The following is a 24,454-nucleotide window of genomic DNA, read 5'->3' as shown; positions in this document are numbered from 1 at the left end:
TACTTAAACCTATTGGGCATGATATTAAATGCTGAAATATTCAATACATAGATAAAAGAGCTTTGTAATGCATTCTTAGATGATCCTTTATATAAAAAGTACTCCAAGACACATGAATATTTAAACTGGTGATGATTAAAGGTGGCTTAACTCACAGTACAATTGATCTCTAAACTTTTTATACATGGTGCCTTTCACTTTAGATATATTCAAAGTGCTTTGTATATGCAGCACAGCAAAATAAGTGCCAATTTAAGGTGTGTATTTGTGGTTATATTGAGTTGTGGGTATGGCATACAATATTTACAGTGTTTATTATTATATACAGTATATTGTGTGTGTATATTTTATATATAAATGTATATACACACACACACATATATATGTATGGCCCATACTAACTCCGTGATGCAAGCCTTGCAGTGTGCCTCACCACACTCCTGTCCTTGATAATGCATATATTTATATATGTATATATTTATATACAGTATATGTATATATAATACTGTATATACAAACTTCTATATATTACAGTCTTATTAACAATATCAACTAATGCACATATTTTATTTAGTTCATTTTCTGACCTTACTGCATTTACTATTACTAAAACCAAGGAGGAAAAATATGTTGACATTTCTGTAACTGCGTTTTCAGCTGGTATTGTTTCTTAATGAGTCCTGGAATTTCAGGCCAAGTATACTTTGTATATAATAATCTATTAATTCATGATGTTTTTCAAATGATTGGTAAATGTTCAGTTTTATCTTCCACATACTTAAACACAATGATTAAAATGTTAAAATAGTTTGTCAAGCATTTTTAATCAGAAGTTATTTAGCGCCCTCTTCTGGATTAATGTACAGATGTTTTTGAATATGTTTAAATTCTATTATTTCAGTTGCCTGTTAGATAAGAGGACCTATTTGCTTTGTATTCATTGCTGAGACACAAAAACATTGTTATGCTAGGTGCCCTTTTTGAAATTTAATCCCATAAATCCTTTTTTATACATTTCTCTCTTCTTGTACTTCTCATCTTTTAGGGTGTTTCTTAAATAATTGTACATCTGTTAAGATACAGTATTTGTCCAACAGTAAAAACAGGGATTTCTCTGTCTGCAGCAGTGTTTATAAGCTACGTAGAAATCTGAAAGTAATCATTGTAAGACTGTGAATACTGGAATTTTCTTTATTTAAGTTTAACCATTAAAATATTTTTCAAGAAAGCCTTTTCATGCTTTATCTCAGAGTAATCTGTTATATTTGAGATGAAGTAAAGTGTATTACTCTTTTAAGAATACTGATTTAATAATAGAGTACATAAAATTACTGCATGTTCTTAACACATGAACAAGTCATGTCAGCAGTACAGTATATGCAGTACCTGTATAAAAATTTTAAATCACATTTACATAATAATGAAAGGTTCATTGCTATCTCAACTGAAAATGAAAAATGGGTAGATGCAAAAAATCTAAAAATATTTTAAAATGTTATTTACTAACCAATAAACCTCTTTTCATTTTGATTTAATTAAAGTGCATTACATTATTTCATTTATAATTCTCACTTTAAATAGATTAATACACTTCAGGAAACAAATGTGTAGTCTGAAAAAATCACCTACTTTAACCTGCTTTTTTATTCTTTTATATTTGCTTTGCTTTGTAGCCTGTCCTCCTGGCCAGTGGGGTCCAAACTGCATCCATACCTGCAACTGCCACAATGGAGCTTTCTGCAGTGCCTATGATGGAGAATGCAAATGCACTCCTGGTTGGAATGGACTCTACTGCACACAGCGTATGTCTCTCTGTCCCCTGAACTCTTTTCTGCATATTAACTCTTTTTTCATTAAAGCAACTGTGTTTTACTTTTTTCTATTACGGACTGTCACCATATCCAGGGTCGGGTTCGAAGTTGTGCCCAATGCTGCTGGAATTGACTCCAGCTGTGACAGACTACTGAAATAAGCAAGTTTGGAAAACAAATGAACCATTGTTTATTTTTTGTTCTTTAGATTATTTATTTCACTTAATCAATTTCAGAAACTGAAAAGGATTATTAAGGTCCAAATTACCCCAGTTATAGTTTAATGAGAACATGGTATGTCATGACCTTTATGAAGATACATATTCAAATGTAAAAATGTGAAAAAAACTTTTATTAAGGGTTCTAAACAAGCATGTTTATGCATATATTTCAGCTATTTACTTTCTAATATTTAACCTTATTTTTCTTTTATGTTATGGACATGGTACATTCTAAATTCAATTTACTACAAGTAGATATCAATGAAATAGCAGTACACAGTAAAAGTTTGGCACTTACTTACCTGTTTTGCCACTTGGAACTATAGAATTGGCCTGTCAGGCACTCACAAAAACAGTTGTGTGTACAACATAGTCCTTCAATGCCAGCTCCTCTGGAAGAAAGGCTGGGCCTCAGGACTGTAACATGGCTCCCTGCCCTGTGATGCACAGCTGGCAGCACAAACCTAGTTTGTGTTGCAGTTCTGAAAAAGCAATAATGGACTTGGAAATTATGTCAAGGTCAAGCAGTATTTATTAAAATCCACTAAAATCCATAAACAGGGTCAAAACATCAGTGTATGACTAAGAGAACGATTATGGAAGGCCAGACAAAGGCCAAAATCCAAAAACAACCACAAGCTATAAGATACTAAACACAAAATTCAGTAGCAAAACTTGACTATGGCCTTCCACAAAGGCAAAATGTAAAGAATGAAGCACTTCAGTTAGATTCTCTCTCTGTCTTATTTCATTTGCCTCTCCATTATGTGTCTGCAGCACAATTAGTACTGCTAGACAGCAAATACCAATGGAAGAGGCCAAATGCTAACTGTGAGCAAATTTATGGGTCAGCAGTGGTGCCTAGACCCCATCCTTCTTGAACATGCCAATTCCAACAGAGGCTTACAGAGAAGTAGAACATATTCCAGTAACACTGGGCACAAGGAAGAAGCCCACTCTGGGAGAGGTTCCAGTCCAGAGTTATTGAAAGGATGTTTGTTTTCATTGATAATGTCAGCTATGTTACAACTATTATTATGAATATATCCAATGTTTATAAATTAATATTGAAGAATACAGAACTATTATAAAGAATGGTTTTGTGTACACTGACATACAAAGGCGTGGTATTAACATTACTGTATATCAAGCCTGCAATGTTTTTAAAAATGTATAGATTTGATGAGAACAGGCCACATCAACTGAAATGTTGTGCTATGCTATGAAACTAATGGTTAAGAAATAGCATCAAGCTGAGAATTTAAAACTTCTTCCACATTCATTGATAGCATCTACAATTCATCATGTTACATCATATTGTCTAGCCACTGTGAAGTTGTTGTGTTGATTTAACTTGGGAAGACTCCTTATCATGAAATGGATAAAGCAGCTTGTAACTTAGAAGAGTGTGGCCAATAAAAGCAAATCAAAGTGCTTAAGATGGTGACTGATAGCACAACAAGCTGACTCTAAAAATGAGATTCATCTTAGGCTTAGAATGTTTTTCTTGCATGCAATTCAATAGATCAGAATGCAGATTGATCTAAATTCTCTAAGTTAAACAAACCAGCTGGCTGCAACCTTCTTTGATATAAAACCAACCACAGCAATTGGTCTAATCCCTCATTAGACTAGCCAAGGAAAGTTAACCAGAAAAAAATTTAAGTTGTGCAGAGCAAGCACTTGCCAACAGCTAGGGTTTTAGCTTCCTTGTGGTTTGTTTAATCGTGTAAATTAAAACCATTTTGCATTTTGATTAAGAGACTTCCTGGACCGCAATGTCCTGTTTTCATTGAGCCATCTGGCATCCTTAATGACTTGCAGAAGAAATGGAATAGTGTCCTTCAGCAAAAATCCCTTTAAAGGTAGAATCACATTAAAAAGGAGCTGTATTCCTCTTCTGTACTATTTGAGGTGCATCCCTGAACTGTTGTGAAAGAGTCTAGAGTGGATTTATTTTTGTGTATTGCATGCTGTAACAAATTCCTTCTAGTGCGTGATGAATTTCAATAAATAACAGCTCAGTATCAATATATCTACCTATTGTTTTTGTTCAATGTTTCTTGTAAGGGTGCTAATTATTGTAGTAACATAATAATTGGCATTAAACAAGAAATCTCTGTTTGGGTTGCCTGATCATGCTTACTTCCCTCCAACACAACAGGTTGCCCCTTAGGTTACTATGGCAAGGACTGTAGCCAGATATGCCAGTGTCAGAATGGAGCTGACTGTGACCACATCTCAGGGCAGTGCACCTGTCGCACAGGATTTATGGGAAAGCACTGTGAACAAAGTAAGCACCATTCGACTTCAAGAATGATGTCGTAGAAAGCACATACGTTGTGTTTTACATTAATAAATTAGATAGAGGTCTTTAAAAGAGTGTAATGTTCTGTCTAAAGAGTAATTCCATTAATATAAAATAATTTAGGCTACTAATACATTTTTGTTTAACTGTATTAAAGTGCAATATTGATTTATAGTTTTGTAGTGTCTACTAACTTAATTGATTACGATCTCAGATTACTCTGTCATGTGTTCACAAAGGATAAACCATACATAAATGACTGTCTTGTGAAGGGAATTCCCTACCTTATTTCTTCCAATCAAGGAAACACCAAATCATTGTTTTCACTACTTAACAATATCACACAACCCCCAGATTCTTTACCTTCTCACCTTTACTCAATTAAATTTTGCATTAGATTTGTTCAGATCCTACCTCTGAGGCCGCACTCAGTTTGTTCAGCTTAAAACTTTCACATCCCAACCCACCGCTGTTACTTCAGGTGTGCCCCAGGGCTCTGTCCTGGGGCCCTTCCTTTTTATTATTTACCTCCTTCCTCTTGGCAACATGTTTCGTAAATATAACATTAGCTTCCACTGTTATGCTGATGACACCAAACCTACTGGTTCCTTTCCACCCTCCTCCCTTACTGATTGCATAGCAGAAATGAAATCCTGGTTTTCTTCAAACTTTCTTAAATTAAATAAAAAAAAAAAAAACTGAGGTTCTCCTCATTGGTACAAAATCAAAATTATCCAAAACTGATAATTTTTCATTTGTTATTGATAATTCCTCTGTCTCCCCTTCCCCACAGGTTAAGAGTCTGGGTGTCATCCTTGACAGTACTTTATCCTTTCAGTTCCACATCAATAACATCTCCTGGTCTGCATATTTCCACCTGTGTAACATTAATCGTATTCGCCCCTCCCTCACTCCCCACACCACTGCTCTCCTTGTTCATAGCCTTGTCACTTCTCGTCTGGATTATTACAATTCCCTTTTCTTTGGTCGTTCTCTCAAATCTCTTTATAAGCTTCAACTGGTGCAGAATTCAGCTGCCAGCATCATTACTAGAACACTTTCTATTCATCATATCACTCCCGTTTTGCAGCAGCTTCATTGGCTTCCAGTTCAGTTCCAAATTCAATTCAAAATTCTCCTACTAACTTTTAAGGCTATCCACAACCTTGCCCCTCCATATCTGTCCGAACTCCTCCATGTTGCCATTTCCTCCCGCACCCTCAGGTCCTCTTCCTCCATCCACTTGACTGTCCCTTTGTCCGTCTTACCACTATTCAGTTTCTCTGCTCCCCAGCTTTGGAACTCACCACCATCTCAGCTTAGAAATATTGAATCATTTTCAATTTTCAAATATAAACTTAACACTCATTTGTTTAAGACTGCTTTTTCTCTTTGATTACAATTACTCTGTCTGATTTTAACTTCTGTATTTTACTTTTGTTTATAATCTGTGTTTTTTCTATTGTTCAGTATCCTTGAGTGTTTAGGAAGGCACCTACAAATAAATAAAATGTATTATTATTATTATTATTTACCTTTTCCTGCAATGTAATTTGAACTCTGAGAAACATGCATTTCTTCAACATATTCAATGTATTCTAATTATACAGAGAGAGGAAAATTATTAACAGTAGTAAAAAGTAATAAGCACAACATCATAATGCCCCCCTAGGCTGGCATAACTCCCAGTCTGTAAAGTAGAATAGTTTGCTTGTCCATAGTCAGACCCAAATAGTCCCCCTCATCAAACTCATTTTCCATTATCTAGCGTTACTTATCAGTGAGCCACTAATGGTTGAGGTGGTCAGTTTTGACATTAGAGTTTCTGGTGCCTCCACACACTACTGCCTACTGGCATGACTCTTCCCTCAAGTTCACTGTTGACGTATTATAGAGTAAGAAACACCACTAGGTCATGTATTTCTGTATCTGATCAAAGACACTTTGGCCCTTACTACTTGCCTGTCTCATAAGACACATTCATACAGAAGATGATGTTAGAGGCCAGCTCTACAAAAGAGAGACCATGGTAGTTGACTCCATGTGTGAGAGCTGATCTTTTGTCTCCTTGGGACTATGCTTCTTCACTTTCCAGGTCATAGCTACACATAATCTAAATACTGCCCTCAATGCCTCCCCAGTCCTTATAGGCGATTGTAGATGGTATTGCCCAGGTTTTAAGCAACTATTAAGAGGATGAACTGTCCCTTCCATTTCCCTATGCCCCAGATCACTAGGTTCTTACTCCATTACTGATCTGGGTTATCTAACCTAACATGCAATTTATTATATGACTAATTGAGCTGCTGCCCTACCGTCATAATAGTCATAATATGAATATATTTGGTGCAGGGCCTTGCGGTTTATAGGAGAGAATACACAAGATATGCTTTTTTAAAAAAAGCTAACAACAAAATGAATTAATAACAAAAATATTACATCTCAACTTATTGTAAGTAAATATTTCACTTTGATTCTCTTTTGGCTCTTTTTCAGAATGCTCTTTAGGCACATATGGCTATGGCTGTCGTCAGGTGTGCGACTGTCTGAACAACTCAACTTGCGATCACATCACAGGAACTTGTTACTGCAGCCCTGGATGGAAAGGACCTCGGTGCGATCAAGGTAAAGCAGCCACCACTTTCACTTGCATCTTCAGTTTATAAGATAAACAATATTTTCTGTTATCTTTAATTATGCTGGTAAACATTAATAGAAAGAAATTGATAGAAGCCTGCTGCATATTTGCTGCTTTCCTGACAAAACTGCAAACATTTTCCAGTGACACCCTCTTTTGATGAAGTTATAGAGATATCGATACTGTATTGGAGGAGAACCACCCAGTGTGGGAAATAATCCGAAAACACAGGCAGTTTTGCTTGGTGTTCATAGTTTAGGCATTCTGCTATTTCACCCAGGAGGCAATGTTGGTACATGAACAATTAGGAAAGAGCTAGTGGAGAAAAGATACATATAGATGGAATTGTGTTTGAGAAGTTTTATTTTTCAAACAGAGAGAATTACTGTAGTCACTGATCGAAAAACAACTTATTGACTGTTCCTGATGTTCATGATCATTATTATACTTCACCAATGTTAAACTAGAATAAACAATTAAACCATATTGTCCATGTGTATATTTGAATTTTATCATTTTATGATGTGTTAACACTATCTCTTAATGTATTCTGTTTTACCAATAATGCATCTACTCAGTGGGTCAAAACAAAATGGTTTCTTTTTTCTTGGACAAACTCACAACCTCTAATTAAAAAGAATATAACAATGGAAGACTGAAAATATGCATTTTATAAATAACAGCAATACTAAATGGCACAAGAGATCTTTCTACATGGTTGAAATTTCATTTGTTCCTGAAGCTACTCACACTCTCATAATTTACACATTGTGTATTGAGACATGCATTACATTAATATGTAATTTGGTTTGGTCCTATTTTTTGCATTTTAATAACACAGTGTTTACCAGCAGGTATGTTAAACTTACAAAACAAAACTTCCTGATTAAATTTTTCATACCTTCCCCAAGATGTTTTTATGTACTTATATATAAATGAAGAGGGACACTTAAAAGCAGACCCTGAAACCAAATAAAGCCAAGGAGGCCAAAGTACATCGAAAGAAAGACAAATTTATTATACAAATAAAAAGGGCACAGGGATATGAAGATTAGATATAAATACACATACTATATTTACATAAGAGCATAAGAAATTTGACAAATGAGAGGAGACAAGTCAGTGCATCAAGCTTGTTTCTTTTGCTAAAAGCTAAGCAGACTCAATTGGAGGAAGAGACCATACCAAACATGTAGGCACATGTATCAATTTAAATGTCACTGCTTTATCCAAGTTGTATGGAATGCAAAAAACAATGGCACAGAAAGATGTACTTAAGTCAGTGCTGCACCTGAATGCATCCCAGTGTCTACAAATATAATATAGTAATACTCAAAAATAAAACCTTACACCCTTCAGATCTATAAACACCCAAACAAAGTTAAACAAAGAATACAAGTTTGTCTTAATGGTTAAATAATAATATAATTTCTCATATGGATTGCATATGAAATTGAGATATGGCCAGATGACAACAGATGAGAATTAAAGACAAACTTAAAATCATTTGGTTCAATTCAATTTAATGTAAGTGCCTTTTGCTGTATGATCCCAGCAAGCTACATATGATCTCACAGAGATATAGTGTTGTGACCAGAACCCAACATCAGGAAGTCAGCGCTGTCAAAAACGCCTAGTCCACACCAAAACTTTAGGATTTAAATAAATCTATTAATTAAATAAAGAATTCTAATAAAAAACTACATAATCCAAAATTGAAAATAAAAAATATAAATTAAAAAACAAGGAAAAAGCCTAAAATATTTAAATTAAATGACAGTAACTGTAACAAGGCTAAAAAATTTAAAAACTTACCAAAAAAGAAAGAAAAGTACAAAAGGAGGCCAGTGTTATGTTTGTGGGGCTCCACAAAATTGAAGCAAGACAAACGCTTTATTCAGCTTTTTGAGGTTAAACCCTAAGGCTTAGTAACAAATTCAGCCTGACTATAAATTCAAGATGTAGGCTTTGTGGTCTGCCAGGCCAAACTGGACCAGGTTGAAACTCAAAACGGAAAGGTTGTGGAACTTGTACTGTATAAATCCGTTACCCAAATCACAAAACAAAGTTCTTAATAAATAATGAATTAATTCACAAATTAAAAAAGAGCAAAGCAGAAGTGCAAAGATATCCCAAATAAAGTACTGTATACCAAACAAATCCAGTTTGTAAAGCATACACAGAAATTCATAAACAGAGTCAAACAAAAGTCCAAACACAAAAGATAAATTAGGAAAAGCACTTATATGGCCATGGAAAACAAAACGTTTTCAATAAATGTTCAAAAGTCAACAGAGGGAGGGATAACACCCAGGCTATAGCATAAGAGCCAAAGACCACAACTAATGCCAGAGCAAAGTCCTGCAGTGGCCGATGTCTTTAAGTAGTCCTCAAGTAAATGCAGCTCTAATAACTAAAGCAACTAAGGGTGTTAATTCAATTAAAATCTCCACCTCAACAAATAAGTAACACAATAATAGAGAACAAATCAAAGCTGAACTAAAATATACAAAAACAGATGAAAACAATGCACAAAGGAGTGGGGGGAAATCAAACCAATAAAAAATGAAATTAAGGACGAGGCCAGACTGAAGTCCTAACAATTATAATTATAAGAAAAAAAAATTGCAAAAGGTTTGTTATAAAAATGTTTATAATGGACAAAGTCTGATTTTGATGACCTGTGCCAACTGGCTGCACTCGCCCTTCTTAGCACCCTACACCTTCAAAGGCAAAGGTTGAAGTCCACTGCTGTATAAACTGCAGCACAATAATAGGGTCTGGAGTAGTGTTAGCTATCTTTGTAATCAATGTAAAAAAATGCCATCTCTTTACTGAACTTGATTTCTTTTTTTGTGGTTTTTAACATAAAATGTTGTATTTTGAATGAAAAGTGTTTTGAATTTACAAACCAACATTTAACATATTTATAATGACAGCATTTTTGTGGTGCGAACTTGAAATTCATTAAACATACTGAATTGTCATTTGATTCTACAATTCTGTCATTTTCTTTTTTTTAGCTGGTGTCATAATTGTTGGAAACTTGAACAGCCTTAGTAGAACAAGCACAGCAGTCCCTGTCGACTCGTATCAAATTGGAGCAATAACTGGGATCATTGTGTTGGTTCTGATTGTCCTGTTCCTCCTTGTAATGTTCGTCATATATAGGAAAAAACAGAAAGGCAAAGAGTCAACAATGCCTGCCGTCACCTATACCCCTGCCATGAGAGTTATAAATACTGATTACACTATTTCAGGTAGTGTGTATGCTCACTTTTATTCTGATTAAAGGAGCGCCATGAATTTAATGAGTTATTGTTCTGTTTGTTCAAAAAAGATGTCAAAAACTAAATAGCAAATTAGGACGATGCCTACTGTTTTTGATTAGGTAAATGTTGTGTTAACAAAGATTATTGTAGTAAAATGCACCATGTTATACACAGGCTTTCATTTGTAATCTGCATTGTTGAACCAATGTATTTACATATTCTATATGCAAAAATTATTTTTTAGAAACCCTTCCACATTCAAATGGCGGGAACCCAAACAGCAATTATTTTTCAAATCCAAGCTATCACACGCTTACACAGTGTACTAGTCCACCTCTTGTCAACAACATGGATCGAATAGCTCTTGGAAAGGTAGGCTAACAAAATCATATAAAATTTGTAATGAAAATCTTTCATTGTGTTTTTACTTTTCCCTATTTTTTATATTTTCAACAGCAACCCAAAAACAATCAGCTATTCGTAAACCTTAAAAATGCAGACCACAGGAAAAGACCTCCAACCATGGACTACACTGGTACACTACCTGCTGACTGGAAACAAGGAGGCTATTTTAATGAGCTTGGTGAGTCTTGTATGAATTAAAGATTTAGTAATGTTCTATTTAATCAAACCAACACATTTTTATAGCAATATAACTGCACAGCTCTAGAGGACTATGTTCAAATGACTGCAAGGAATTTGCACATTTTCCTTATGCTTATGTGAATTCTCACTGGTGTCTTCATGCATCTCAATGCATCTCACACACTTTTAAGTTTAACAGGAACTCTGAATGTTAGCTCCATGCAAGAAACACTTGTTTTAAAGGACAGAATTTTTATTAACCTGAAATTGTCTGCCTTTCAGATGGAGAAATTGTTTGTCAGGCATAAACTGATCAATAAAACCAAAATGAAACCAAAAATTGTAGTCCAAAAGTAAACAGGAGTCAAAATCTCAACATGGACCTCTTAGCCTTTTCTTACCTAACACTGGTCTTCATTGATAGTAGTGCGTTAGCTTAAAGTTTGGACAAACTATAATGTACCACCCCCCCCCATCTTTCCTGATGACTGGGTGATGACATCACCCTCCACATTGTCATTGAGTTGTTTGAAACACAATGGATGCTGTTACCAGCAAGAGTATGACAACATTCATAAAGACAATGCAGAAAATTGCTCAGCTTGTCAATAAACAAATCCACAAAATGATAATGTGAAAAACATAATGATAAACATAAATAACAAAATATTATTAATAAAATAAATTCAAAACACAAGTTTCAATGATTTTTGAGGGCCCCACACAAGTTCTTGACATTGTGTTTGCCTAAAGGGAGGCAATGTACTTTATGCAGGTATACTATCCAGGGCTAGTTCCAATAAAGCCAGCGTAGGTTTTGGTTCCCTGGAAAATTTTACTGGTAGAAGTATCTAGTAAGAGGGTAGATTCATAGCTACATCTTTTTTATAATGAAACATGGTTACTGTAACTATGTACAATCTCGTAAAATAAATGTACAAATCTTCTATAATAGCATTATGAAAAAGTATTTTATAAATTTAGTTTCTGATTATTTTTTGTAGCACTCTTCACTTGGATACACATAAAGACACATATTTGTTTAAACAGACAGCACACATAAAGGAATTCATGCTCCAGTATGATTCAATGGATAAAAGAGGTAGTAGAAAACAGCACAATAGTCACCTTTTTCAGTACATCAAAATGGCAAGAGAGTGGTAGATGGTAAATAGGCATAAAAACAGTTTTTAAACAAAAAGGAAAGTAAAGATTTTTTTTCCCCAACTGCTATGCAGTATCTGAATACTGCATAGCACTTTAAGCTGCAAATGTTATCTTTATGAGTGGTGGGGATATTATAGTGCAGTGATTAGTAGAGCTATCTGATAACACAAATACTCCAAGTTTGATTCCCAGCCAGGTAACTGCATGAATGTTAAATCAGCATCTTCTTTGCTGTTAAATGTGTTTTTTTTTTTTTTAACAGTAGGTAGTTTGCTTTTCTTCCTCCTCTCAAATAAGTGTAAAGTTTGTTATGTGAAGTATTTGGGATTACAGTAGACTAGGATCCCATATAGGGAAGATTCCTAACTTGCTATGGATTCCTATATTGTCCAGCTAAATAAATGGGGGAAGTCAGAAAAATGTATTTTTCATTTGGTACAGGCTCTTATTTGATATGACTATAAGGAAAATGACACCTATAAAATAAGAATTTACAGTTAACGAACATGAATAGTCATCCAAAAATAAAAATCACTGTCTTCTTCCAGAAAGTTATATATTGGTCCTAATTTTATATACATCATGTTTTCAGAGGTAAACTATATGTTGAGTATTTTTTATCTTTAAAATCAGATTTTCTTTTTTTTTCTAGGAGCTTTTGGTGTTGATAGAAGTTACACAGGAAAATCATTGAAAGGTATTTATTGATTATTTTACAGTACATCCGGAAAGTATTCACAGCGTATCACTTTTTCCACATTTTGCTATGTTACAGCCTTATTCCAAAATGGATTAAATTCATTTTTTTCCTCAGAATTCTACACACAACACCCCATAATGACAACATGAAAATAGTTAACTTGAGGTTTTTGCAAATTTATTAAAAATAAAAAAACTGAGAAATCAAATGTACATAAGTATTCACAGCCTTTGCTCAATACTTTGTCGATGCACCTTTGGCAGCAATTACAGCCTCAAGTCTTTTTGAATATGATGCCACAAACTTGGCACACCTGTCCTTGGCCAGTTTCGCCCATTCCTCTTTGCAGCACCTCTCAAGCTCCATCAGGTTGGATGGGAAGCGTTGGTGCACAGACATTTTAAGATCTCTCCAGAGATGTTCAATCGGATTCAATTCTGGGCTCTGGATGGGCCATTCAAGGACATTCACAGAGTTGTCCTGAAGCCACTCCTTTGATATCTTGGCTGTGTGCTTAGGGTCGTTGTCCTGCTGAAAGATGAACCGTCGCCCCAGTCTGAGGTCAAGAGTGCTCTGGAGCAGGTTTTCATCCAGGAAGTCTCTGTACATTGCTGCAGTCATCTTTCCCTTTATCCTGACTAGTCTCCCAGTTCCTGCTGCTGAAAAACATCTCCACAGCATGATGCTGCCACCACCATGCTTCACTGTAGGGATAGTATTGGCCTGGTGATGAGTAGTGCCTGGGTTCCTCCAAACGTGACACCTGGCATTCACACCAAAGAGTTCAATCTTTGTCTCATCAGACCAGAGAATTTTGTTTCTCATGGTCTGAGAGTCCTTCAGGTGCCTTTTGGCAAACTCCAGGCAGGCTGCCATGTGCCTTTTACTAAGGAGTGGCTTCCGTCTGGCCACTCTACCATACAGGCCAGATTGGTGGACTGCTGCAGAGATGGTTGTCCTTCTGGAAGGTTCTCCTCTCCCCCCAAAGGACCTCTGGAGCTCTGACAGAGTGACCATCGGGTTCTTGGTCACCTCCCTGACTAAGGCCCTTCTCCCCCAATCACTCAGTTTAGATGGGCGGCCAGCTCTAGAAAGAGTCATGGTGATTTCGAACTACTTCCACTTACGGATGATGCAGGCCACTGTGCTCATTGGGACCTTCAAAGCAGCAGAAATTTTTCTGTAACCTTCCCCAGATTTGTGCCTCGCGACAACCCTATCTCGGAGGTCTACAGACAATTCCTTTGACTTCATGCTTGGTTTGTACTCTGACATGAACTGTCAACTGTGGGACCTTATATAGACAGGTGTGTGCCTTTCCAAATCATGTCCAATCGACTGAATTTACCACAGGTGGACTCCAATTAAGCTGCAGAAACATCTCAAGGATGATCTGGGGAAACAGGATGCACCTGAGCTCAATTTTGAGCTTCATGGCAAAGGCTGTGAATACTTATGTACATGTGATTTTATTTTTAATAAATTTGCAAAAACCTCAAGTAAACTTTTTTCACGTTGTCATTATGGGGTGTTGTGTGTAGAATTCTGAGGAAAAAAATTAATTTAATCCATTTTGGAATAAGACTGTAACATAACAAAATGTGGAAAAAGTGATGCGCTGTGAATACTTTCCAGATGCACTTTATATATTATATCAGATGCACAGCCTACTGTCTAAATAACTAAATAAATAAATTACAGTGTTAAAACTCTGGCAGATATTTTAAGCACTCGCTTCTTTGTACAGTCATGGCCAAAATTATCAGTACCCCTGGAATTTTTCCAGAAAATGCACCATTTCTCCCAGAAAATTGTTGCAATTACAAATGTTTTGGTATATACGTTTATTTTCTTTATGTGCATTGGAACAACAGAAAAAAAACAGAAAAAAAGCCAAATCTGACATAATTTCACACAAAACTTCAAAACCGGGCTGGACAAAATTATTGGCACCCTTGACTTAACATTTGGTTGCATGCCCTTTGGAAAAAATAACTGAAATCAAGTGCTTCCTATAACCATCAACAAGCTTGTTACACCTCTCAACAGGAATTTCTGACCACTCTTCTTTTGCAAACTGCTCAAGGTCTCTCAGATTTGAAGGGCGCCTTCTTCCAACAGCAATTTTGAGATCTCTCCATAAGTGTTCAATCGGATTTAGATCCGGACTTATTGCTGGCCACTTCAGAACTCTCCAACGCTTTGTCTTCAACGATTTCTGGGTGCTTTTAGAGGTATGTTTGGGGTCATTGTCCTGCTGGAACACCCATGACCTCTGACGCAGACCCAGCTTTATGACACTGGGCCCTACATTGTGCCCCAATATCTTCTGGTAGTCTTCAGATTTCATGATGCCTTGCACACAGTCAAGGCATCCAGTGCCAGAGGCAGCAAAACATTCCCAAAACATCTTAGAACCTCCACCATGTTTGACTGTAGGTACTGTGTTCTTTTCTTCGTAGGCCTCATTCTGATTTCTGTAAACAGTAGAATGATAAGCTTTACCAAAAAGCTCTACCTTGGTCTCATCTGTCCACAAGACGTTTGCCCCAAAGGATTTTGGCTTCCTCAAGTACATTTTCGCAAATTCCAGTCTGACTTTTTATGTTTCTGTGTCAGCAGTGGGGTCCTCCTGGCTCTCCTGCCATAGCGTTTCATTTTGTTCAGATGTCAATGGATAGTTCGAGCTGACACTGTTGCACCCCGAGTCTGCAGAACAGCTTGAACATGTTTTGAAGTTGATTGGGGCTGTTTATCCAACATTCGGACTATCCTTCGTTGCAGTCTTTTATCAATTCCGTTCACGTCCAGGGAGATTAGCTACAGTGCCATGTGCTGTGAACCTCTTGATTATGTTACGCCCAGTGGACAAAGGAACATGAAGATCTCTGGAGATGGACTTGTAGCCTTGAGATTGTTAATATTTTTCCACAATTTTTGTTCTCAAGTCCTCAGACAATTCTCTGTTCTTCTTTCTGTTCTCCATGCTTAGTGTGGCACACTCAGACACACAACAGAAAGGTTGAGTAAACTTTTCTCCATTTTAACTGGCTTGATTGCTATATTGACAGTGCCTGTTTCTTGCCACAGGTGAGTTCAAATGAGCATCATATGCTTGAAATAAAACGATTTACTCACAATTTTGAAAAGGTGCCAATAATTTTTTCTGGCCCATTTTTGGAGTTCTGTGTGACATGATGTCAGATTTGGTTTTTTTTCTCTGTTTTTTTGTGTTGTTACAATGCACATAAAGGAAATAAATATGTGTATACCAAAACATTTGTAATTGCAACAATTTTCTGGGAAAATTCCAATAATTTTGTGTGCATAATGCAAAAATCAAACAAATAAACAAATAAATAAACCATAACATTGAGTTACATATACAATATTGTACATCAGGGAAGTAACTCATTGCAAGATGCAAGGTATGATGCTGATGGCAGAGGATGACATCAAATATGTTAGTTCTCCAAGCTCTATCATTAAAGTTACTACATTGAAAACGTTACTACTATGAAATTACCTTCCGCCGGTGTAATCCGCAACTAATCTCATGTTTGTGTCAGTGGAAGAAACATAACACAAACCTCAGCCCAAGGTGGCATACAGACAATTTAGTATTACTGAGCTGATGTTTCATTTTTGGACATTGAAACTAAACAAAAATCATTTATAATATAAACGTTGGTACAGTATCCATACTTTATACAAGCAATATTTATTCTGAGCAATCCACTTGGGATTTTCAAAGTAAGAATAACAGTTCTAGAAGAATACAAAATCATCCAATTATTTAAATATTTTTGCTATCCTGATTTGCCAAGCAATGAAATTGGTCTCTTACGATTTATAAATGTATCCTATAATGGCGATTTTGACTGTTAATGATACATTTCTTATGCTGTTCCTTCAGATTTAGTGAAGAGCTCAACGTATAATTCCAGCTCCTGTTCACTTAATAGCACAGAGAATCCATATGCAACAATTAAGGATCCCCCACTTTTGATGCCAAAGAATACTGAGTGTGGGTATGTGGAAATGAAATCACCTGTGAGGAGAGACTCTCCCTATGCAGAAATTGGAAATTCAGCTTCCACCAACAAGAATGTGTATGAAGTTGGTAAGTGTAAAGATTCTTCTTATTAAAGGTTGCCCTAGTATTTTTAGAATTTTTTACAAATCATCTTGGTCAGGTGTCATTTGATCATTCTGTAAAAGTAACACTATCCATCTGGCAAGGTATGTTGCAAGTGGCAGAGACTTTAAGGGTGAACGATGAAAACAAATTTGGACAAGAGCCCAGTTTGTATAATTGGAGAGTCAAAAAAGGGTGTCAAAGAAAGGAAGAGCAACACCAAACTCAAAGTCACTAAACAGGTGGATATCAAGCCAGAAATTCTCTGTTTAATAAGTATTTTTATACAACAGGGAATGTTCCTCTTATTTTAAACAAATGTTTCTGATATGCAGCTTGTCCATAAATAATAAGACAGCCACAATGTCATATGCCTCTTCAGATGAAACATGTGCTTTGAAATCTTGTACGATCATAGTAACAGTTTTTAGAAAGAATAAGCCGGTAGCATCATTGGTCAGCAACATTCAATGAGAAATTATAAATGAACAGCTAAAAAAAATATTTTTGATATACAGTAGCCACTGAAAAGCAAAAACAAGACCATATGATATTAATTGTACTCAGAAACTGACCTGTGTAACTGGTGAAGAGTTTTTTTATGCTATGAAAAGGCATACCCCAACATCAAATATACTCTCTCAATGGCATTCGTTTTTGCTGCAGATATGCCAACATCAGTACATATTTGCCTAACAGCAAGTCTGTGTACAACCAGCAAAAAGAGGGGAGTGTGCAGGCCTCACAAAGTATAATAATTATGTGTTTTTGAACCATTAGTTAAACAAGAAAAGAATAAACATTGCCAATAATTGATCTGCAGATCTCAGGACAGAAACAATCAGAAAGAAAGTCTGAAGCTACAGCATTTGAAAATCAGCTGTTCAGAGTTGGACTTGCTACTAACTGATCTTTATACTGACACTTTAGTTTAGATGTATGTATCTATTACTCACTATTATGTGTCAAGACAATAACAAACACTTCTTCTGGGCTTAAAAACACTTACAAATTAAGTGTTTACTCATCTTTGCACTATGGGCTACTAAAATAGCTTCACTTTGGAATGGTCTGAGGTGACTTAGAGGAGAACTGTTTCTCTTGATATTGCATATTTGAGTATAAGACCGGCAAATTCTTCACATTGACAATTAATTTTACTATAATGCCAGTATATCACACTCCACAAACATGAATGACTACTTCATTGATGTTTTGCAAATGTTAATAAAATTAAAAGAAGCCTTTGTTAAAATCTTGTCAGTAGACAGATTGGGAAAGCATGGGGGGGGGTCATGAGGTCATTGGAAAAGGGTGTGTGGAGCTCCCGATACCTGTGCAAAAGGATGAAGGTCCATGTCTTTAGAGTCCTGGAGCCTCATGTATGACGCCGTGCATAGAACTCCCACTATAACATGGCGTAAGCACAAAAGCCGAAATGTGGTTACGCACAGAAAAATCCAGATGCAGGAATCTGTGCGTACTCCAACTTCCACGTTCTTCCGCTACATAAATCCCGATCAGTGTGAAACGCTCGTGCACGCGCTTTATGTAACGCCCCAACTCCTCCCAGAATTACGCCTCTTTGAATATGCAAATCAATATAAATCGCCCTTAAGCTCAGCCTTCTGTGAAAAGACAATGGGAAAAGAACGGGGGAAAATATAAGAATTTCAGCAAATACCAAGTGGAGGCAAAGGAAAAACATACTATTTGTTCAAATAAACCGTGGTATAATCAACAAAAGGAAGTTGATCGAGTGACATAGCGTGTTGGAGAAACTTGAAAGCTCACGTTCACAAAATTGCACAGTGCCGGAAAAAAAAAGAAGTCACATATCAAAGTCGCCGTGAAAAGGCAAGTTGTAGTCCACTAACTGAGTGTCATATGAAAGCTTATTAGGGTACAGAGACAAAAAAAAGGCACACAGTGGGGAAAAAGCACGAAATGTCAACTTCAATCTCGAAATTTCCACTTTAATCATGTAGTTTATTTTGTCATTAAAGTAAAACATCATAAACTTCATCTTAAAATCGTTTAATTAACCAGTTTCTCAAATCACATCGTAATTAAAGTAGCACGTTAAATGCTTTGTTTTGTATGTGATCTTCTATGTGCTCTATGTGTGTGAATCACTATGCGCTTCTTAAATCGGCTCTCTTCCTCCAACTGGACAAAGAATCCATTACATTCATGATATTACAGTTCTCTTAATAACTAAAATACTGAGATGTATACGTGATATCATTTTCATGATGATAGGAGTTAAAGCACGTTATTAAACATGGGTTTCAGGGTAGCGCTGTGATTGTGCGCGACCTTCAATGAAATTATTTATTGCAGCAGTACTCAGGGGCGGCTCTAGGCTTGTGGTGGCACTGGGCAGAGGAAGAATCGGTGGCTCCTTCGCCCGCCAATGTCAATATGGTATCTTATGCACGGCGGATGCCCACGTCAGTTGCGGACACTGCATAGCCGCCTCGTGCTCATGACACAAGCATTTAACTTTTGCTGAAATTTGCCGCTGCATTTTTAGCTGTGTTGTTATTTTCTCTTTCTGTTTTATATTCAATATATATTGGCGTATCCGCCCCTGCAGTCCTTGCTTTTCTTTCTCCAAGTAACTGATCGCCACACAATCAGCTCTGTAATAGACGTTAAGCCATCTGTAAGCTTAGAGCACCGATTCTTCAAAACGTTTAAGGAACATTGAAATATCTTTGTAGTACATGTTTAATTATTCTATACTTCACGACAGTCCCAGTGAAGAATATAGATTATTTAAATGAAGTTAAAGTTTTATCTGTATAATATAATAAACATATTTTGCTGCATTTCATCTTAAAAATGATATCGTCATCATATGTAAATACGCGCTTTATAAAGTGGCGCAGGTTGTGTAATATTATAACTGTAGTGCAAGTTTACAGTGAGGCAATTGTACTTATAAGTACTAACAGTTCTACAAGGAGCACTTGATTGAGTGCGTTTAAAGTTCTTGGGATGAAACTGTTTCTGAAACGCAAGGTCCATACAGGAAAGGCTTTGAAACGTTTTGCCGTGGCTGAGGTAGCGTTTTCTTGAAGCTGTATACTGATAATTCTCTTTCCGATCAGCTGTTGCTGTGATTCCACACTCAGATACAGTGATATAAATACTCTGAGTGGTGCAGTGAGAGTAATATGGAAAAAGATGATCCGCTGTGGCAACTCCTAACGGGAGCAGCTGAAAGAAGAAGAAGGTGCAGTTAGAGTAACAACGCTAAAGCAGTTATGGTATTTGGAATACTATGGCTATCCCCTGGACCATTATATTGTTACAAGTTAATTACAATCAGATGCATTACACTAATAAACAATATGCGGATAGTTTCCGTGTATTTATAAAGCCATGTCAGGAAAATAAAGAGTAACCACACAGGAACAGTAGCACTGCTTTGACGCTGGGTTCCGCCAGTCTGCAAAACCGAGCGGAGAACTTGCATACGACAAGATATGAGGTACCGTGGAAAAGTGCGTGGCTTTACGCCAAGTGTAAGTTTTATACATCGCGATTTGAATGTGGAAAAGTTCTTACGCAACATTTCTGTGTGTACGCACTGTTTATACATAAGGCCCCTGGTGCCTCATGTCTTGCTATATGGTTGCGAGACATGGATGCTATCCAGTGACCTGAGATGAAGACTGGACGCCTTCTGTACTGTGTCTCTTTGGAGGATCCTTGGGTATCGCTGATTTGACTATATATCGAATCATTGGCTGCTCATGAAGTCCCGAAAGATCTAGTTCACAGGATCCTCATTATTGAGGCCGGACCAGGCCAAGGGGACACCCATGTAACACCTGGCTTCGGCAGATAGATGGTAATTTCTGGAGTGGGGAACTGGACTACATGTCTGCCAGGATCCTGAGCATGTGGTGGATGCAGCAATATGTTGTACCAGTGCATGCTCCCCAAACTGACCTCACCTGACTTATATAATATCTAATTGCATGGCAGCATTTCATTGTGAAAATGTTTCAATAATTGTATTTTCTCTTTCAGAACCTACTGTTAGTGTTGTCCATGGTCAGTGTGGAAATGGTGGAGTCCTGAGCCAAGATCCATATGACCTTCCAAAGAACAGTCACATTCCATGTCATTATGACCTGCTTCCTGTGAGGGATAGCCCGCCTTCTCCTAGGAAGGAAATCATTAAGGAATAAATCCTAACATCCTAAAAAGGGGCAGAAGAAACAGCAATGGCCCAGAAACCTTCAGTTCAGTGGCTGTCTGAACAACACCACAGTCTTCCTGCACTGTTATCTCAGCACTGGCTGCATATCTATTCTGTAGGTTATAACTACATTAATATGATATTTCTATCATTGCATTTACTCAAAAAAGACTCAACTGCAGCTTCGATTTTTAAGTGGACCCCTTTGAGAATCTCTGAAATGGAAACCACAATTTTACCGCAATACACATAAACCAAGGATGTCAATGGTAGTTACACCAACAGAGTAACTCCAAGCAGATGAAGCCAGCAAATTGATCCCTGCCTTTTATAAACACTAATAGAGTGGAGAGGGATTTTCAAGTTTACAATTTTCTTGTTCTGGATAACTCATGACAAAAATACCACTTAATTCCACTGATCAAAACATATCTGTATTTCTGCAGCAAAAATAACTGGGAAAGAATGATTTTATTTTTGTAATGAAAAAGCATGTGTGAAGGAAGGATGATTTTAAGTGCAAATGTCAGGCAGATATTTTTAATTTAAAGAAATCTATGTGTACCTACACTAAGATAGCTTTTTTTCTACTTTCTTCATTATAGTTTGTTTTTATTCAGCTAAACATGTGCTTATCTTCTGTGGGCTTTTAAAAAAATCTAAATGCAAAATGTAGATAAAATATGCTTAAGCTGGACTTTTGCATTTCAAAACAAATAATTAAAAAAAGAAAAACATGAAAAAACACTTTTTTATCCTTACCTCTAGATTTTCTTAAAGTATGTTTTTCTACAGTTGAACTTGTTTTTGATATTACTTGGCTTAGCTTTTTCGGTTACTGTTCATCAACTTTATTTTATGCTCCTTTTAAACTATTCTGAGCCACTTTTATTATTGCATTGTATAAAAGATTATGTACTGTATATATATGTAAATCATTTTAAAGCTGATTGAGAAGTCATACTTGTTGACAAATTAAACTGTACAGAAAAAGACAAAGGTCTTTCTTTTGTAGTACTTAATGTTCTTTATTTCTTCTTATATGTATGTTGCTGTATAAAATGAACTAAGTTCATTTTTGAGGATATACTGAGTTAAATGATGAAGGCTTATTAAAGTCAATTTGCAGTTTTAAATAATTTAATAAAATACTGAAGTTTTTTTACTATTTTGGGGTAAATAAGGTAGAAATTTTGAATTTACCATTAATAACAGCAAAAATACTTGTTTTTATACTTAAATGAAAATTTCAAAAGTGACAAACATGTTCAGCAAACAGTATGACAATACAGTGACTATGCTAATAATTAGTGCAAAATTTGCTACATATATTCGTGTGCTGTGAAAATGTTTTGCTCATAACATTTTACTGAATTTTGCTAGCTTTTAATTAAGGTCAATTTTAACTTAACATCAAAAGGCAACATCTCAATTATGAAAACTACAAAAATGCACATTTTTAACAGTATATTATTTAGTTTTCTTTATACACTACAAGTAGTACAGATTAACAATAGCTGTTTTTTGCATTCTTTGTTGACAGATTTGGTAGATAAAAAAAGGTTTTGTAACAGGCAACAATGTGTGGAAAAATGTTGATTTACTTAAGAACGTAGTAAGTGAAATAGACACTAAACTGGATTAGGCTGGTTCAGAAATGAATAGAATGATGCAGGGATCTTATCAAAAAATCATTTTCTAAACAATATGAGCTGAATTTCTTCACAGTACAATAGAGTAGAACCACTTCACCCTTATGGGTTTTGTTATGGTGCTTAGTTTTACTAAAATGTTACAGATCTATTCAATCAATATGTGAAACAGTCATGTATACATTGTATAAGAAGGCTGACGGTGAAAATGCAGTATGTATCACCACAGACGAGGTATTTACTGTGGCCACAAACTGACCGAGTACTGTAAATTTTATATGCTAAGTGTTTTTACTTTTTCAGTGTGTTTGCCTATACAGTACTTTTGGATAGTTTTGAATTTTAACCAGTTATTTCCCAAAGAAGAAATTAAATGTTATTACTGCCCTTATGTTATAATTGTTAAAAGTGAAATTTTGTACTTTTTCTGTAGATAACGTACAATAAGCTTTTCAATAAAAATTTTATTAAAACAAAATAAGGACTTCTTTTATGACTCTAATAACATTCATGCATGCTATATGTATATAGTATGTACAGTAGGTACGGAAAGTATTCAGACCCCCTTCAATTTTTCACTCTTTGCTATATTGCAGCCATTTGCTAAAATCATTTAAATTATTTTTTTCCCTCATTAATGTACATACAGCACCCCATATTGACAGACAAAAAAAATAATTTTTGAAATTGTTGCAGATTTATTAAAAAAGAAATCTTGGATTTTGCTAAAAGACACCTGAATGACTCTGAGATGGTGAGAAATAAGATTCTCTGGTCTGATGAGACCAAGATAGAACTTTTTTGCCTTAATTCTAAGCGGTATGTGTGGAGACAACCAGGTACTGCTCATCACTTGTCCAATACAGTCCCCACAGTGAAGCATGGCGGTGGCAGCATCATGCTGTGGGGTGTTTTCAGCGGGGACAGGACGACTGGTTGCAATCGAGGGAAAGATGAATGCAGCCAAGTACAGGGATATCCTGGACAAAAACCTTCTCCAAAGGACCTCAGACTGGGCCGAAGGTTTACCTTCCAACAAGACAATGACCCTAAGCACACAGCTAAAATAATGAAGGAGTGGCTTCACAACAACTCTGTGACTGTTCTTGAATGGCCCAGCCAGAGCCCTGACTTAAACCCAATTGAGCATCTCTGGAGAGACCTAAAAATGGCTGTCCACCAACGTTTACCATCCAAACTGACAGAACTGGAGAGGATCTGCAAGGAGGAATGGCAGAGGATCCCCAAATCCAGGTGTGAAAAACTTGTTGCATCTTTCCAAGAAGACTCATGGCTGTATTAGCTCAAAAGGGTGCTTCTACTAAATACTGAGCAAAGGGTCTGAATACTTAGGACCATGTGATATTTCAGTTTTTCTTTTTTAATAAATCTGCAACAATTTCAAAAATTCTTTTTTTTTTGTCTGTCAATATGGGGTGCTGTGTGTACATTAATGAGGAAAAAAATAATTTAAATGATTTTAGCAAATGGCTGTAATATAACAAAGAGTAAAAAATTGAAGGGGGTCTAAATACTTTCCGTACCCACTGTAAGTAAATGGTTAATTATGCATTTTCAAGTGGGCAGTACAAAGCCTTTAGGTCTGGAGGTTCTGGGTTTGATTGTCTTCTCATGTGGATAATGTATATCCCTTTATACAAGTACATTTTTCTCTGGGCACTCCTGCTTCCTTCAACACCTCAAAGACATGCAGGAATTGACCTGGTCTGAGAGTGTGCATATCTG

General features: G+C 36.1%; 1 protein-coding gene and 1 long non-coding RNA gene across 2 annotated transcripts in view; one reads left to right on the top strand and one right to left on the bottom strand.

The window, feature by feature from the left end:
• The window catches only part of megf10 (multiple EGF-like-domains 10), a 214,789-nt gene extending 191,606 nt beyond the window's left edge, over positions 1 to 23,183 (top strand). The window contains exons 17-25 of the mRNA XM_039759025.1: positions 1,674 to 1,802; positions 4,197 to 4,325; positions 6,837 to 6,965; positions 10,002 to 10,238; positions 10,495 to 10,622; positions 10,707 to 10,833; positions 12,655 to 12,699; positions 16,619 to 16,825; positions 20,885 to 23,183. Coding sequence (XP_039614959.1) covers positions 1,674 to 1,802; positions 4,197 to 4,325; positions 6,837 to 6,965; positions 10,002 to 10,238; positions 10,495 to 10,622; positions 10,707 to 10,833; positions 12,655 to 12,699; positions 16,619 to 16,825; positions 20,885 to 21,045 — 1,292 coding nt within the window. The 3' untranslated portion in view covers positions 21,046 to 23,183. The remainder of the gene's footprint in view (positions 1 to 1,673; positions 1,803 to 4,196; positions 4,326 to 6,836; positions 6,966 to 10,001; positions 10,239 to 10,494; positions 10,623 to 10,706; positions 10,834 to 12,654; positions 12,700 to 16,618; positions 16,826 to 20,884) is intronic.
• LOC120532718 overlaps positions 1 to 24,454 on the bottom strand; it is a 74,203-nt gene that overhangs the window by 28,989 nt on the left and 20,760 nt on the right. The gene's annotated exons all lie outside the window — the stretch shown is intronic.

This window comes from Polypterus senegalus, chromosome 7 (assembly GCF_016835505.1).
Source record: "Polypterus senegalus isolate Bchr_013 chromosome 7, ASM1683550v1, whole genome shotgun sequence".
NCBI classification, from domain to species: Eukaryota; Metazoa; Chordata; class Cladistia; order Polypteriformes; family Polypteridae; genus Polypterus; species Polypterus senegalus.
The sequence above is the reverse complement of the archived record's forward strand: the minus strand, read 5'-3'. Positions and strand labels throughout refer to the sequence as shown.